General features: G+C 38.7%; 1 protein-coding gene across 8 annotated transcripts in view; it reads left to right on the forward strand.

The window, feature by feature from the left end:
- Positions 1 to 15,812, forward strand: part of REV3L (REV3 like, DNA directed polymerase zeta catalytic subunit) — a 190,476-nt gene that overhangs the window by 100,736 nt on the left and 73,928 nt on the right. For all 8 annotated transcript variants that reach the window (XR_011388583.1, XR_011388582.1, XR_007923204.2 and 5 more), the window contains 3 exons: positions 1,429 to 1,571; positions 2,151 to 6,324; positions 13,788 to 14,680. Coding sequence is in view for 5 of the 8 variants with exons in the window: in XM_051855405.2 (XP_051711365.1) it covers positions 1,429 to 1,571; positions 2,151 to 6,324; positions 13,788 to 14,680 (5,210 nt within the window). In the remaining 3 variants the exon portion in view is untranslated. The remainder of the gene's footprint in view (positions 1 to 1,428; positions 1,572 to 2,150; positions 6,325 to 13,787; positions 14,681 to 15,812) is intronic.

A 15,812-nucleotide genomic window follows, 5' to 3' on the forward strand; every position in this document is an offset into this window, starting at 1 on the left:
AGGTGACTGACCTTGAGGCTATTCAAGATCTTTGGCAGCAGAGGAAGTCTCTTTAAGAAAATGGTTTAAACAGTTTTTTGAAATTTTCTGACTTCCTCTTTTTTTTTTTTTTTTTTTTTACAGGTAGAGTTAGACAGTGAGAGAGAGAGAGAAAGCCAGGCGGAGGATTAGCTAAGTGAGTCGCGGCTCTGGCCCACATCTTTAAAATTTAACAGGGATTTTGGATGACACATTCTTCCCAATGGAACCTGGACAACATTTATCAAACGTGGTAGGGAGAGTTCTCACTCTGCATTATGAAAAGGACAGCCAGCTACCAACTGTTTCAGAAATGAAGTCAGGCTGGCACCACAGCTCACTTGGCTAATCCTCCACCTGTAGCACTGGCACTCTGGGTTCTAGTCCCGGTTGGGGTGCCAGATTCTGTCCCGGTTGCTCCTCTTCCAGTCCAACTCTCTGCTGTGGCCCGGGAAGGCAGTGGAGGATGGCCCAAGTGCTTGGGCCCTGCACCTGCATGGGAGACCAGGAGGAAGCACCTAGCTCCTGGCTTCAGATTGGCGCAGTGCCAGCCACAGTAGCCATTTTGGTGTGAACTAACGGAAAAGGAAGACCTTTCTCTCTGTCTCTCTCTCTCACTAACTCTGCCTGTCAAAAAAAGAAAAAGTTGGACTAGATGATCTCCAATGTCTCTTTCTTCTCTTAGGACAGTTATTTTATGACTTTTGAAAGAAAGGCTTTATTAAAGGAAACCATTCTGCATATAATAGGTATTATTTTTAAACTTTTGAGACCAGAGAAAGAAAACAATTGAGTGTGGATAAAAGTGTGCCCAATTAGATGAAAGGGGAAGTATCAGGTTAGTATCAATATGAGATGAAACTTAAAAGAGACTATTTGGACTTCACAGGCTATTTGAATTCCTCAGTAACCCTACATTATAGCCCCTACGAGAATACCTCAATACCTGTAACCTAGCTCCTCTCTGATACCTGTCATTTTCTTACTAATCATAACCTGTGTGTCCCTTCCCTCATCATCTTATAGTTTCTATTTAAAGTCTGAATATAATGGTTATATATTTTTAAAATATAGCAGGATGCCACCTTTTGAGAAATCGCCATTCTATTTGTATATTTGAGCATAAGATGAAGAGAATATAAGGAAGAACGTGATTAGATCTGATAACCCAGGACATTGGGGAGCAGCAAATGCATGTGTTTTGCTGTCTTCTAGCTCATAGGAAAGGATTGTATTTATTATAACTATTTACATATACTATGAACATTTTAATAAAGTAAATGCACTTTTTTTGAAGTTACAAGTTTTAGTTTTTTTTGTTATACTATTGTAGAGTCAAACTACACAAATTATTTACATTTGAGATGCTCTTTTCTAATGATTATATCAGTGACTCTCACTATTCTCTAGATCACTGTGCAGAAATAACCACAGAAGTTCAACTGAAGAGGATGATTCCTCTTCTGAAGAAGAAATGGAATGGAGTGATAACAGTTTGCTTCTAGCCAGTCTTTCTATACCTCAGTTAGATGGAACTGCAGATGAAAATAGTGGTGAGTAAATAAGTCTACTGTGAGCATTTGGTTATTTCAGAGCTAAAAAGATATTTTATTTTGAGACTATAATCACACTTCCTATATAAGAGAGATTATAGCAACACTGTTACATTTTGCTTTATCATTTTTTCTTTTGGATGAATGTAGAAACGTGATGCTTTCTCATTTGTAAGAAGATATAACACTAATCATTGATTTCAAGTTTCATAAACTTTAATCAGTTTATAATGTTAATATTTCAACAACAAACTGTAGGAAATACACTCAGTTTGTTTGAAATGGTAATCCTAAAAAGCTTATTTTATAAAAAATTTTAACTGACAGTATTTTCCCCTAATTTTCTCCCAAGAGCATATGTGTTTAAAATGATGACTAATGACTAGCAATTATAACTAATTCAGTACTTTAGGTTGAGTTATAATCTCAATGATAGATGTGACCTTTTTGTTGTGATAACTATTTTAAAACACATACTTAATTTCAAATAATTTCTTTTATGGTGATGGTATCTTGATATTGGAAAATGTTTTAAAAATTAAGAGAGTAGTAATAAAATGACTTTTTCCCCCATTCCAGACAATCCATTGAACAATGAAAATTCTAGAACCCATTCTTCTGTGATTGCAACAAGCAAGCTATCAATAAAACCCTCCATCTTTCACAAAGATGCTGCTACATTAGAACCCCCATCTTCTGCTAAGATTACCTTTCAGTGTAAACACACAAGTGCCCTTTCTTCCCATGTTTTGAACAAGGAAGATTTAATTGAAGACCTTTCACAGCCAAACAACACAGAAAAAGGTCTAGATAGTTCAGTCACTTTTACAAATGAAAGCACTTATTCTATGAAATATCCTGGATCTTTAAGCAGTACTGTCCATTCAGAAAATTCTCATAAAGAGAGTAATAAAAAAGATGTGCTCCCCGTATCCTCCTGTGAAAGTAGTATTTTTGATTATGAAGAAGATATTCCATCTGTTACAAGACAAGTACCAAGTAGAAAGTATACAAACATTAGAAAGATTGAAAAGGATGCACCTTTTATACATATGAACCGTCACACTAATGAGAACTCATTGGGCAAAAACTCTTTCAACTTTTCTGACTTAAATCATTCAAAAAATAAATTATCTTCTGAAGGAAATGAAAAGGGAAACAGCACAGCTCTGAATAGTTTATTCCCTTCATCATTAACTGAAAATTGTGAATTGCTTTCATGCTCAGGGGAGAATAAAACTATGGTACATTCTCTTGATAGCATTGCTGATGAAAGTGGACTAAATAAACTCAAAATCAGATATGAAGAATTTCAAGAACATAAAACAGAAAAGCCAACCCTCAGCCAGCAAGCAGCACACTATATGTTTTTCCCTAGTGTTGTTCTTTCTAATTGTCTCACTAGGCCACAGAAACTGTCTCCTGTCACTTACAAACTACAACCTGGAAATAAACCATCTCGGTTAAAATTGAATAAAAAGAAACTTGCAAGTCATCAGGAGAATTCTACCAAAGGTAGTGGGACTGGATCCACAAAAGATAATTGTATACAAAATAGTATACAAAATAATCCTTATAACAATAATCCTGAGAAGGATAATATATTGGCCACTGATTTCATTAAAGCCACTCGTGGAGCTTTTGAAAATAAAATACCTACAGATGGTTTTATAGACTGTCACTTTGGAGACGGGAACTTGGAAACTGAGCAGTCCTTTGGACTATATGGAAATAAATATACACTTAGAGCCAAACGCAAAGTAAATTATGAGACTGAAGATAGTGAGTCAAGTTTTGTAACACACAACTCAAAAATTAGCCTACCTCATCCCATGGAAATAGGAGAAAGTTTAGATGGAACTCTGAAATCTCGAAAACGAAGAAAACTGTCTAAAAAGCTTCCCCCTGTCATCATAAAGTATATTATCATTAATAGATTTAGAGGGAGAAAAAATATGCTTGTAAAGCTAGGAAAAGTAGACTCTAAAGAAAAACAAGTCATATTAACAGAAGAAAAAATGGAACTATATAAAAAGCTTGCACCTTTGAAGGATTTTTGGCCAAAAGTTCCTGACTCCCCTGCAACCAAATACCCCATTTACCCACTAACACCAAAGAAAAGTCACAGAAGAAAGTCAAAACATAAGTCTGCTAAGAAAAAAACTGGTAAGCAGCAAAGAACAAATAGTGAAAATATTAAAAGAACTTTGTCTTTCAGGAAAAAACGGTCGCATGCTATTCTTTCTCCTCCCTCACCATCTTACCATGCTGAAACCGAAGACTGTGACTTGAATTATAGTGATGTTATGTCTAAACTAGGTTTTCTTTCTGAGAGAAGCACAAGTCCCATAAATTCTTCTCCACCTCGCTGCTGGTCTCCCACTGACCCAAGAGCTGAAGAAATCATGGCTGCTGCAGAAAAAGAAGCAACACTTTTTAAGGGTCCTAATGCATACAATAGTAAGACTGTTAATTCTCGTATAGGAAAAAATAGTCGGGCAAGAGCGCAAGCTAAGAAATCAAAGGCAAAGCTTGTTAATCCCTCTATAGTTACTAAGAAAAGGAACAAACGAAATCAGACAAACAAACTGGTAGATAATGGAAAAAAGAAACCAAGAGCAAGACAGAAACAAAAGACAAATGAAAAAGGTACATCAAAAAAGCATATAACACTTAAGGATGAAAAAATAAAATCTCAGTCTGGTGCTGAAGTTAAGTTTGTGCTGAAACACCAGAATGTGGCTGAGCTCACGAACAGTCCTGGAGGCTCTCAACTACTTTTTAAACAGAAAGATGTGTCACTCACAGGCTCTGTTATAGAGCATCCTCTTTCTGTTCCTCTACCAACTGGAATTAATGCACAACAGAAGTTATCTGGCTGCTTTTCTTCTTTTTTAGAAAGCAAAAAATCTGTGGATATGCAAACATTCCCCAGTTCTCGAGATGATCTGCATTCATCAGTTGTATGTAGTTCTGTAGGATCTGGAATCTCAAAAATTAATGCTCAAAGGTCTCATAATCAGAGTGCTATGTTTTCTCTGAAAGAATCAACGTTGATTCAAAAAAATATATTCGACCTTTCCAAACATTTATCTCAGGTAGCACAGAATACACAGATATCTTCAGGTATAATGTCTCCAAAGACAGAAGAGAATGCAAGTATACAAAAAAACTATTTGTCATCTGTTGGAAAGTTAAATGAAAATCGCAGTTCCCTAGAATCAAAGCTGGATCAGGGATGTTCTTCTAATTTTTCACATTGCAAAGACAGTCAGCCGCAGATCGTATGCATGGCAGAACAATCCAAGCACAGTGAATCGTGTACTGTAGGAAATGCAACTTCAGAGGAAAGCCAAATGCCTAATAATTGCTTTGTAACTTCCTTGAGAAGTCCCATCAGACAAATAGCATGGGAGCAGAAACAAAGGGGTTTTATTTTAGATATGACAAATTTTAAGCCTGAAATAGTAAAACAAAGGTCATTTTCAGAAGCAATTTCACAAACCAAAGCACTTTCTCAGTGTAAAAATCAAAATGTGTCAACACCTTCAGCATTTGGCGAAGGACAGTCTGGACTAGCAGTTCTAAAAGAACTGTTACAAAAAAGGCAGCAGAAAGCACAAAATGCAAATATTATGCAAGATCCATTGTCTAACAAACATCAACCAAACAAAAATATTTCTAGTTCCTTTGAACACAATAAAGCAAATAAGCAGACACGATCAGTAACATCTCCAAGAAAACCTCGAACTCCCAGAAGTACAAAACCTAAAGAGAAGAATTCCAAACTTCTAAAAGTAGACTCTTTAAATTTACAAAACTCTAGCCAGTTGGATAATTCCCTCTCAGATGATAGTCCTGTCTTTTTTTCAGATCCGGGTTTTGAGAGTTGTTATTCACTTGAAGATAGCTTGTCTCCTGAACATAGTTATAATTTTGATATTAATACAATTGGTCAGGCAGGGTTTTGTAGCTTTTATTCTGGAAGTCAGTTTGTTCCAGCTGATCAGAATTTGCCTCAGAAGTTTTTAAGTGATGCTGTTCAGGATCTTTTTCCAGGACAAACTATAGAAAAAAATGAGTTTTTAAGTCATGATAACCAAAAGTGTGATGAAAACAAGCATCATTCTTCAGATTCAGCCTCATGGATTAGATCTGGTACTTTAAGTCCTGAGCTTTTCGAAAAGTCATCCATAGATAGCAATGAGAATCTTCGCCACAGCCAGTGGAAAAATAACTTTCATCCCCTAACAGCTCGGTCCAATTCCATAATAGATTCTTTCTGTGTCCAGCAAGCAGAGGACTGTCTAAATGAAAAATCCAGATTGAATAGGAGTTCGGTAAGCAAAGAAGTGTTTCTTAACCTCCCACAGCCAAGCAATTCAGACTGGATTCAAGGTCACACCAGAAAAGAAATGGGACAGTCAATTGACTCAGTTAATACCTCTTTTACTACAATACTCTCCTCTCCCGATGGTGAACTTGTAGATGCAGCTTCTGAAGATTTAGAATTGTATGTTTCAAGAAACAATATGTTGACACCAACTCCTGATAGTTCACCAAGGTCTACCAGCTCTCCCTTACAATCTAAAAATGGCAGTTTCACTCCTCGAACTGCTCACATTCTGAAACCACTTATGTCCCCACCAAGTAGGGAAGAAATTGTGGCAACATTGTTGGATCATGACCTTTCAGAAACTGTTTACCAGGAACCATTCTGCAGTAATCCTTCTGATGTGCCAGAAAAGCCCAGGTAATGAAATTTTTTTTCCCCCTTTGAGTTATTCTGAAGAGTTGTATATTACAAATTTGCTACTTCGTTGCAGGTTTTTTGTCTGTTAATGCTGTATTTGTAAGTATACTATTGTGAAAACTATTCGTAATTATAGACTTACTAAGAAAACACAGCATGGCTTTTGTCCTGCTGGCTAAGATGCCTGTGCCCATGTTGGAGTGCCAGGGTTGGACACCTGGCTCACTCCTGACTCCAGCTTCCTGCTAATTCAAAACCCAGAAGACAGCAATGATGGCTTGTGATTGGGTTCCTGCTTCTAGCTTCAGACCCAGCCAGGGGCCATTGTGGGCATTTGGGGAATAAACCAGCAGATGGAAGGTCTCTCTGTTGTCTCTGTGCCCCTCAAATAAATAAGCATGAATCTAATTTTTTAATTTAAAAAATTCACAAGCTACCCAGACTATTGCATCTAGGGAGATTAACTAACTTTGATAAATATTGAACTTGAATCTACTGCTTAAGAATTAGAGTTATAAAGGCTCACTTTGACATGAGGCAAAGTTAAGAGGATGCCATAAAACTTTTTTCAAAAAATCTTTTTTTAAAGACATAGCAACGGGGGTGGGAGTTGGGGGAGAGATCTTCTATCTGCCCATTCATTCCCCAAATGGTACCAATAGTGAGGTCTGGACCAGGCCAAAGCCAGAATCCAGGAACTCCATCCTGGTTACCCACGTGGGTGGCAGGGGCCCAAGTACTTGGGCAGTATCTTCTGCCTTTCCAGGTGTATTAACATAAAGCTGGATTGTAAGCAGAGTAATCAGGACTTGAACCAGCACTCTGACGTGGGATGCTGGTGTTGAAGATGAGACTATTTAACACACTGCACTACAACACCAGCCTCCTTAATACTTTAAAGGTATTACAATGATCACTTTAAAATAATTTTTAATAAATATTAAGTTTGTATACATTTTGAAAACAATTTAATTTTTAAAAAGTGTTTGAGCATGTAAATGTTTTTATTGCCCTTAAATTTTCAAAATAAGATTATTTCTATTATAAACCACTTTTTCATGTGTATTCATTATCTTCAGTGATATTGTATTGCTTGTTATATATAGTTATTAGCAATGTAAATGGGCTTTAGTTCCCCTTCTCCATCTCTTTCTCTCTCTTTTTAAGATTTACTTATTTATTTCAAAGAGAGACAGAGAGAAGGAAATTTGATATCTGCTGGTTTATTCCCCAGATGGCCACAATAGCTGGGGCTGGGCAAGTTTAAGCCAAGAGCCAGGAACTTCTTCCAGGTCTCCCATGTGAGTGTCAGGGGCCCAGACACTTGGGCCATCTTCCGCTGCTTTTTCTAGTTAGCAGGTAGCTGGACGTGAACAGATACCCATAGAGGATGCTGGCATCGAAGGCAGCAGCTTTACTTGCTATGCTACAACACTGGCCCCTGGATCTCTCTTTTTCGAAAAATGTTTGTTTGAAAGTCAGAATGACAGAAGGAGGGAGGGAAGCAGAGAGAGTGATTGATTTGTTTTCTGCTTGCTGGTTCACTCCCCAAATGCCTACAACATCCAGGGCTGGGTGAAGCCAGTAGCCAGGAATTCTGTCTGGATCTCCCACATGGTGTCAGGAACTCAAGCACATCCTCTACTGCTGCCCAGGCACATTGTCAGGGAACTAGATCAGAAGCAGAGTAGGCAGAACTGGAACTGACACCCTGATATGAGATTCAAGTATTGGCAAGAGTCCACCTGACCCATTGCACCACAATGCCTGCCCGCTCTCTTTTAAGAATCTTTCAGGGTCAGGGCTGGCACTGTGGTGTAGCAGGTGAAGCTTGGGCACAAGTTTGAGCCCAGGTTGCTCCACTTCTGACCCAGCTCTCTGCTAATGTGCCTGGGAAGGCAGTAGAGGATGGCCCAAGTACTTGAACCCCTGTACCCACGTGGGAGACTCTGAAGAAGCTTCTGGCTCCTGACTTCAGATCTGCCCAGCTCCAGCCATTGTGGCCACTTGGGGAGTAAACCAGTGGATAGAAGATACCTATCTCTCTCTCTCCCTCCCTGCCTCCCTCTCTCCCTGTAACTGCCTTTCAGATAAATAAGTCTTTGAAAAAAAATATTTCAGGGAAGTGATAGACATACACAGCAACTGGTGAGTAACCTGTACAAACCTCCATCGCTGAATTAGGACTTATCTGATAAGAGCTAAATTGAAGAACATACTTAATCCAGGAGATTTATAATCTGGTGTTTGTCCCTATCCCTGGGGTTGTGATCCCATATGCTTAACCAGCTTCTGAGAGGTAGTTTATTTTAACCATCCATTGTGAAGCAAAAAAGATCTGGGACTGCTCAGTCAGACCCTGCTTGGTTTAAATGATGGAAAAAGATATGAAGAGCCAAGAAAGGCAGAGGCCACCCTGCATATATAAACTGACCTTTGGCGGTACATTGTTCCTGAAAGTAGTTAAAAAAAAAATGCTGTGGATACATGTCATTAAACACTTGCCCTAGTTCTCAAAATGTGCAAGGCCAAGAATGAATCCAGATGTGAACTATGAATTTTGTGACATAATGTGTCAATGTGGGTTTGTGAGTTGTAGCATATGTTCTGCTCTGATTAGGGATAGTGATAATGGGGAGGCTGTGTATATGTGGAGACAAAAAACAGATATGGGAAATCTCTACACCTTCCTTTTAATTTTTCTGAGAATCTAAAGCTATTCTGAAAAGTATTTCAAAAAAGTGTTTTTAGAGAAACAGTAAATGCCAAACTTTCACTCAGCAGATTAGCATTTCCTATAGGATTCTATTTAAGGAAGGAGTAAAAAAAGATCATCAGAAATAGAGCAGTTCCTTCCTCTAATGACCGAAAGTAAACGATAGATTCACAGTTTTGGTTTTGTTTTGCGTAGTAACCATATGGTATATTTTTTTTAAAAAAAGATTTATTTTTGGGGTGGGCACTGTGGCATAGCAGGTAAAGCTACTACCTGCAGTGCTGACATCCCTTATGGGCGCTGGTTCGAGTCCCAATTGGTATACTTCCTATCCAGCTCTCTGCTATGGCTTGGGAAAGCAGTAGAAGATGGCCCAAGTCCGTAGTTCCCTGCACTTGCCTGGGAGACCCAGAAGAAGCTCCTGGCTTTGGATCAGCACAGCTCCAGCCGTTACAGCCATCTGGGGAGTGAACCCACGGATGGAAGACCTCTCTCTGCCTCTGCCTCTGTCTCTGCTTCTCTGTAACTCTGCCTTCAAATAAATAAATCTTCAAAAAAAAGATTTATTATAAATCTTTAAAAAAAAGATTTATTATTTATTTGAAATGTGAGGCAACACAGAAGTTTCCATCTACTACTAGATCATTTGCCAAATGGCTGCAACAGCCAAGTCTGAGCCAGGACTAGGAACCTCAGGAGTTTCAGGAGCTCAAGTAGTTGAGCCATCTTCCACTGCACTCCCAGGTGTGTTGGCAGGAAGCTAGATAGCAAGTGGAACAGTTGGAACACTGTGCCATAACGCCAGCCCTGCCCCCTGGGACTCTTTATTTTACTGCTAGAGTATATGAATATCTATTCTTTGATATCAGTTTCCATTTTGGGGGGCTTTTGCCTTTATTAGTAGTGCTTATGATGTTTATATATTTTTAAAATTATTTTCGCTTTTATCTGAAAGGCAGAGGCAGGTAAAGATAGAAACACTGACAGAGATCTTCCATATACTAATTTATTCACCAGACGCCCACAAAAGCCATGACTGGGGCAGGCCAAAGCCAGGAACTCGGAACTCAATCCAGATCTCCCATGTAGGTTGCAGGGAGCCAAGTACTTGAGTCTTTATCTGCTGCTTTCCAAATTGTACATTTGTAGGGAGCTAGATCAGAAGCAAAGTAACTGGGACTTGAGCCAGGCACTCCAGTATGGGATGTGGGCATGGCAAATAGCAATTTAACTGCTGTGCCAAATGCCCACCTGTATGGTTTATTATTTTTTAAATCCAGTGTCAGCAATTTGTTTTTTTAAGATTTATTTACTGAGAGACAGACATATAGAGCATTCTTTCATCTACTGTTTCACTCCCTAAATAGCCACAAAGGCCGAAGCTAAGCCAATCCAAAGCCAAGGGCCAGCAACTTCTGCCAGGTCTCTCCTATGTGGGTGGATAGGCCCAAGTACTTGGGCCATCTCCCACGACTTTCCCAGCCTACAAGCAGAGAGCTGAATCAGAAGAGGAACAGCTGGGAGTCAAACCAGCACCCATACGGGATGCCGGTGCCTCAGGTGGAGGCTTAACCTACTATACCACAATACCGGTGCTTGTGGTTTATTTTTAAATTGAACATTTTTCTACTTCAGCCTTATATATCTTTTTAAACTTTTATTTACAAAACTTATCATGGGGTAATCATTAGCTTTGTGTAACTTTTCATTTTTCTTGAAAAACAACGTTTTTAAATTTAAAAAAAGTTTATATTCAGTATAGAAAATTTAGGAGCATAAATCAAAGAATTAAGAATCATACTAGGGACCAGTGCTGTGGCATAGCGAGTAAAGTCATTGCCTGCAGTGCCAGCATCCCATATGGGCACTGGTTGAGTCCCAGCTGCTGCACTTCCGATCCAGCTCTCTGCTATGGCCTGGGAAAGCAGTGGAAGATGGCCCAAGTCCTTGGGCACCTGCACCCACATGGGAGACCCAGAAGTAGCTTCTGGCTCCTGGCTTCGGATTGGTGCAGCTCTGGCTGTCGTGGCCATCTGGGGAGTGAAACAGGGGATGAAAGATCTTTCTCTCTCTCTGCCTCTCCTTTTCTGTGTAACTCTGACTTTCAAGTGAATAAATCTTAAAAAAAAAATCATGTTATTTCTCTACCTAGTGATAGCCACCAAAATACTTTGGTATGTTTTCTTAGTTTTTTTAAATGTCTGATTTTTAGTTGGTTTTGTGAATTCTTAATCTTACTGTAGTCATAGTATTACATCCAAATTTATTAGTATTATAAACATTCTCCAACTTAAAAGTTTCTTGAAGGATCTTTTAATGACTCAGTAAATTTCTATCACCTGTTTATTACTGGATAAAGATTGGTTCCTGTTTTGCCAAAAATATGTGGCTACTTCAAAAAGTTAATGGAAAATTCAATTGTAAGATAATCTTATTTCCTACAAAAATTTTTGAAATCCATGCATAGTTTTTCATAATATACATTTTCCATGAACATTTTTAAAGATACATTTATTTGCTTGAAAGGCGTTGTAAGGAGAGCAGAGAGGAAATTAATTATCTTCCATCCGTGGTTCACTCCCCAAAAAGACTGCAAAGAAACCAGGAACCAGAACTCCATCCAGATCTCTCACATGGGTGGTAAGGATCCAGGTACTTGGGCTATCATCCACTGCTTTTCCAGGCATAAGAACAAGGAATGGTATTGGAAGTGGAGGGGCTGGGGCTTAAACAGGCACTCCAGTATGGGATGGCAAGCAGCAGTTTAACCTGGCCCCTCCATGAACATTTTGAAGTATGCTTATAAGATAAATTGATTGGGGCCGGCGCTGTGGCACAGCAGGTTAAAGCCTGGGCCAGTAGCACTGGCATCCCATATGTGCACCAGTTCGTGTCCTGGCTGCTCCACTTCCAGTCCAGCTCCCTGCTAATGCACCTGGGAAAGCAGCAGGAGATGACCCAACTTGGGCCCCTGTACCCACACAGGAAACCGGGAAGAAGCTTCTGGCTCCTGGCTTCAGATCAGATCAGCTCTGGCTGTTGGCAGCCATTTGGGGAATGAACCAACAGATGGAAGACCTCTCTCTATGTGTCTCTACCTCTCTCTCTAACTCTGCCTTTCAAATAAAAATGAAATAAATCTTTTTTTATAAAGGTTAATTGATCAGTATCTTCTTCATAAAATATTTCTTATCTTTTGGAGTTTTGTCTTTGTATAGCCCTAGAAGTAGGAAAGAGTTACGAAGAACCATGTAAGGCAGAGTCCATACTGCATGTATATATTGACATTTAGCAGTACCATATTGAAAAATTTAAGGCTCTTGATATATGTTAAAGTTTTCTCAGTGAGTTACAGCAACCCTGTTGGCAATATGCAAGAAAGCTGAATTCACTGTACCTTATCAATTTTTATTCTTCATTTCATTATGACCTCTGTATCACTTAGATTAGAATTGGGTGTGGTTGTATGGTATGAGTACTAAACTTCCTTCAACAGCAGTATTTCTCTTTTCCACATGGCCAAGAAATGAGTACAGGGAAGGTGCTGGATGCTGGTTTTAGAGTTTGATTGGTAGAGACCAAAATCTTTCCATATAAAGAAAGGAACTGTGGTGTTCTTTCTTCAACTCCAAATCAGAAAATATAAATCCAGTAAATTGAGTTTTACCTGGAGAATGGCCAGAGCTTTGGAGGGATCATGCTTTAAGAGAAGTTATTGAAAAAACTAAGAACTACTTTTATATCCACAAAAGAATATACAGAAGAAAAAGTAGATTTATTTTTGTGTTGTTGCAGTAGGCAGATATAGCATCAATAGATTAGGGAAAGATAGAGGTTTCACTTAATATTTACAACTACTGGAAATTAAAGCATACTCTTATTTAGTGATTCCACAAATATATATATAATGTAATATATATATATATATACACACGTTAGTAACATTTTCTTGTAATACTGTTAAAGCCTGCCTCAATTAATTTTCAAAACATTTTTCCTTTAGTAGTTTGATAGTAGTATGCTACATAGAGGACCTTTTTGAGTCAAATATATTTGGGGTCCTTTGAACCTCTGGATATCCATATCTTTTTCAAGGTCTGGGAAGTTTTCAGCTATTGTTTCATTTAGTATGCTTTCTATGCCTTTTCCCTTTTCTTCTCCTTTGAAAATAACTATAGTTTATATATATAGTTTTTATATATATATATATATTTGCTTGCTAAATGGCGTCACATAAGTCTCAGAGGCTTGTGATTTCTTTTTCAATGTTTGGGATTTTTTTTTTTTAGTTGACTGGCTTTGCTAAACTACTATGAATGCTAGAGAGTATAAGAAGAGGCTATAGATAACACCAGTGATATAGTCTGTGACTAATAAATTACCCCATTGTTTTTATCCATATGTGGTGATAGTATAGTTGCTTAAGATTAGTTAGAGGAAAAGTCATTTCCTTGAAACAAATTTTGATAGAACACTAAAGCAAAATAAAAAAACTTATTCCTTTGGTGTTGATGGTATCTTCAAAGAAAATTCATTTAGTGATCATACATTTGTGAGGAAGAACATACTGAGATTAAAGATAGACTGTTCCTGTCTAAAGTAGTAGATGGGTGGAAAGAAAGGGGCTTTTTTTTTTTTTTTAAGACTTTTCTTGAGAGACTTAGAAAAATCTCTAGGATAGGGAGTTACATATTTTGGTAACTTGTCTTTGAGAAAACACAGTTGTTCTAAAATATGTTGTTTACAGGGAGATCGGGGGACGGGTCCTCATGGTCGAAACTAGACTTCCAAATGATCTGGCTGAGTTTGAGGGAGACTTTTCTTTGGAAGGACTTCGTCTGTGGAAAACAGCATTCTCAGCAATGACTCAGAATCCAAGACCAGCATCACCCCTTCGTAATGGCCAACCGGTTGTCAATAAAGGGTCAAGCAATAGCCATAAAATGGTTGAAGATAAAAAAATTGTGATTATGCCTTGCAAATGTGCCCCAAGTCGACATCTAGTTCAAGCATGGCTTCAATCCAAAGAAGAATGTGAACGTTCCAAGAAACTGCCTAAAACTGAGCCAACTGGAGTTACAAAATCTGCTGAGAACTTTAGCTCTTCAGTTAACCCAGATGACACACCTGTAGTGCCTCCAAAGATGGATGTAAATCCACATACACTTGCCACTACAGCACATACCAAGGAAAATATTGATAATTCTCAGATTTCTTCACAAGTGTCAACCACAGGATGCAGTCAAACTGCAAGTGAAAGTCAGATGCTGCCACTAGTTGCCTCTGAGAAAGATGAAGATGATGATGATAATCACTATAGCTCCCCTGAGTCTCCAGTAATTCCCCCTTGGCAACATGCAGTATCCCCAGATTCCAGAATGTTAAATGGAGATGATAGAACCTCATCGCCAGTAGAGGAGCTCCGTTCTCTGGCTGTGGAGAACTTCTTAAAGCCAATAAAAGATGATATACAGAAAAGCCCCTGCAGTGAGCCTCACGAGCCTCTAGCAATATCTCCAATTAATGCTAGGACACGAACTGGGAAATGTGAATCATTATGCCTTCATAGTACACCAGTCATACCAAGAAAACTTCTGGAAAGGCTTCCTGACACAACTGGTCTTAGCCCTTTATCAACAGGTAGGTGTACAACTGGCTTATTTTATTTTATTTTATTTTTAAGATTTATTTATTTGAAACAGGTAGAGGCAGAGAAAAAGAGAGGTCTTCCATCTGCTGGTTCACTCCCCAAATGGCTGCAGTGGTTAGAGCAGGGCCAGTAAAAAGCCCGGAGCCTGGAACATTTTCTGGGTCTCCCACATGGACACAAGGGCCCAAAATTTTGGGCCATCTTCTGCTTTCCCAGACACATTAGCAGGGAGCTGGATCAGAAGTGGAACACCCATGACTTGAACCAGCATCCATATAGGTTGCTGGCATTCTAGGCAGTGGCTTTCCCCACTACACCATGGCACCAACCCTTCCATAATTGTTCTTTAAAAATGAAGATAACATTACATGGAGTGAAAATCGGAGGTTTTAAAATGAAGTTATAGTTCAGAAAGTAAGAGATCATTATTATTTTATGTCTTAGTTATCACGTGGACATTTTTTCATGTTCCTGCCTTGTGGGTGAGCCCTCTCAGCAACCTTAACTTCTTGTCAACTTGTCAACTTGATTTTTCCCATTAACTATATGCATACCCACACCTCTCCCATCTTATCTTTTTTTTTTTTTAACTTTTATTTAGTAAATATAAATTTACAAAGTACAGCTTATGGATTACAATGGCTTTTTTCCCCCCATAACTTCCCTCCTACCTGCAACCCTCCCCTTTCCCGCTCCCTCTCCCATTCCATTCACATCAAGATTCATTTTCAATTCTCTTTATATACAGAAGATCAGTTTAGCATATATTAAGTGAAGATTTCATCAGTTTGCACCCACACAGAACATAAAGTGTAAAATACTGTTTCAGTACTAGTTATAGCATTAATTCACATTGAACAACACATTAAGGACAGAGATCCTACATGAGGAGTAAGTGCACAGTGACTCCTGTTGTTGACTTAACAAATTGACACTCTTGTTTATGGTGTCAGTAATCACCCTAGGCTCTTGTCGTGAGTTGCCAAGGCTATGGAAGCCTTTTGAGTTCACCGACTTTGATCTTATTTAGACAAGGCCATAGTCAAAGTGGAAGTTCTCTCCTCCCTTCAGAGAAAGGTACCTCCTTCTTTGATAGCTCGTTCTTTCCACTGGGATCTCACT

The sequence above is a fragment of the Oryctolagus cuniculus genome, chromosome 5 (assembly GCF_964237555.1).
Source record: "Oryctolagus cuniculus chromosome 5, mOryCun1.1, whole genome shotgun sequence".
Classification (NCBI taxonomy): Eukaryota; Metazoa; Chordata; class Mammalia; order Lagomorpha; family Leporidae; genus Oryctolagus; species Oryctolagus cuniculus.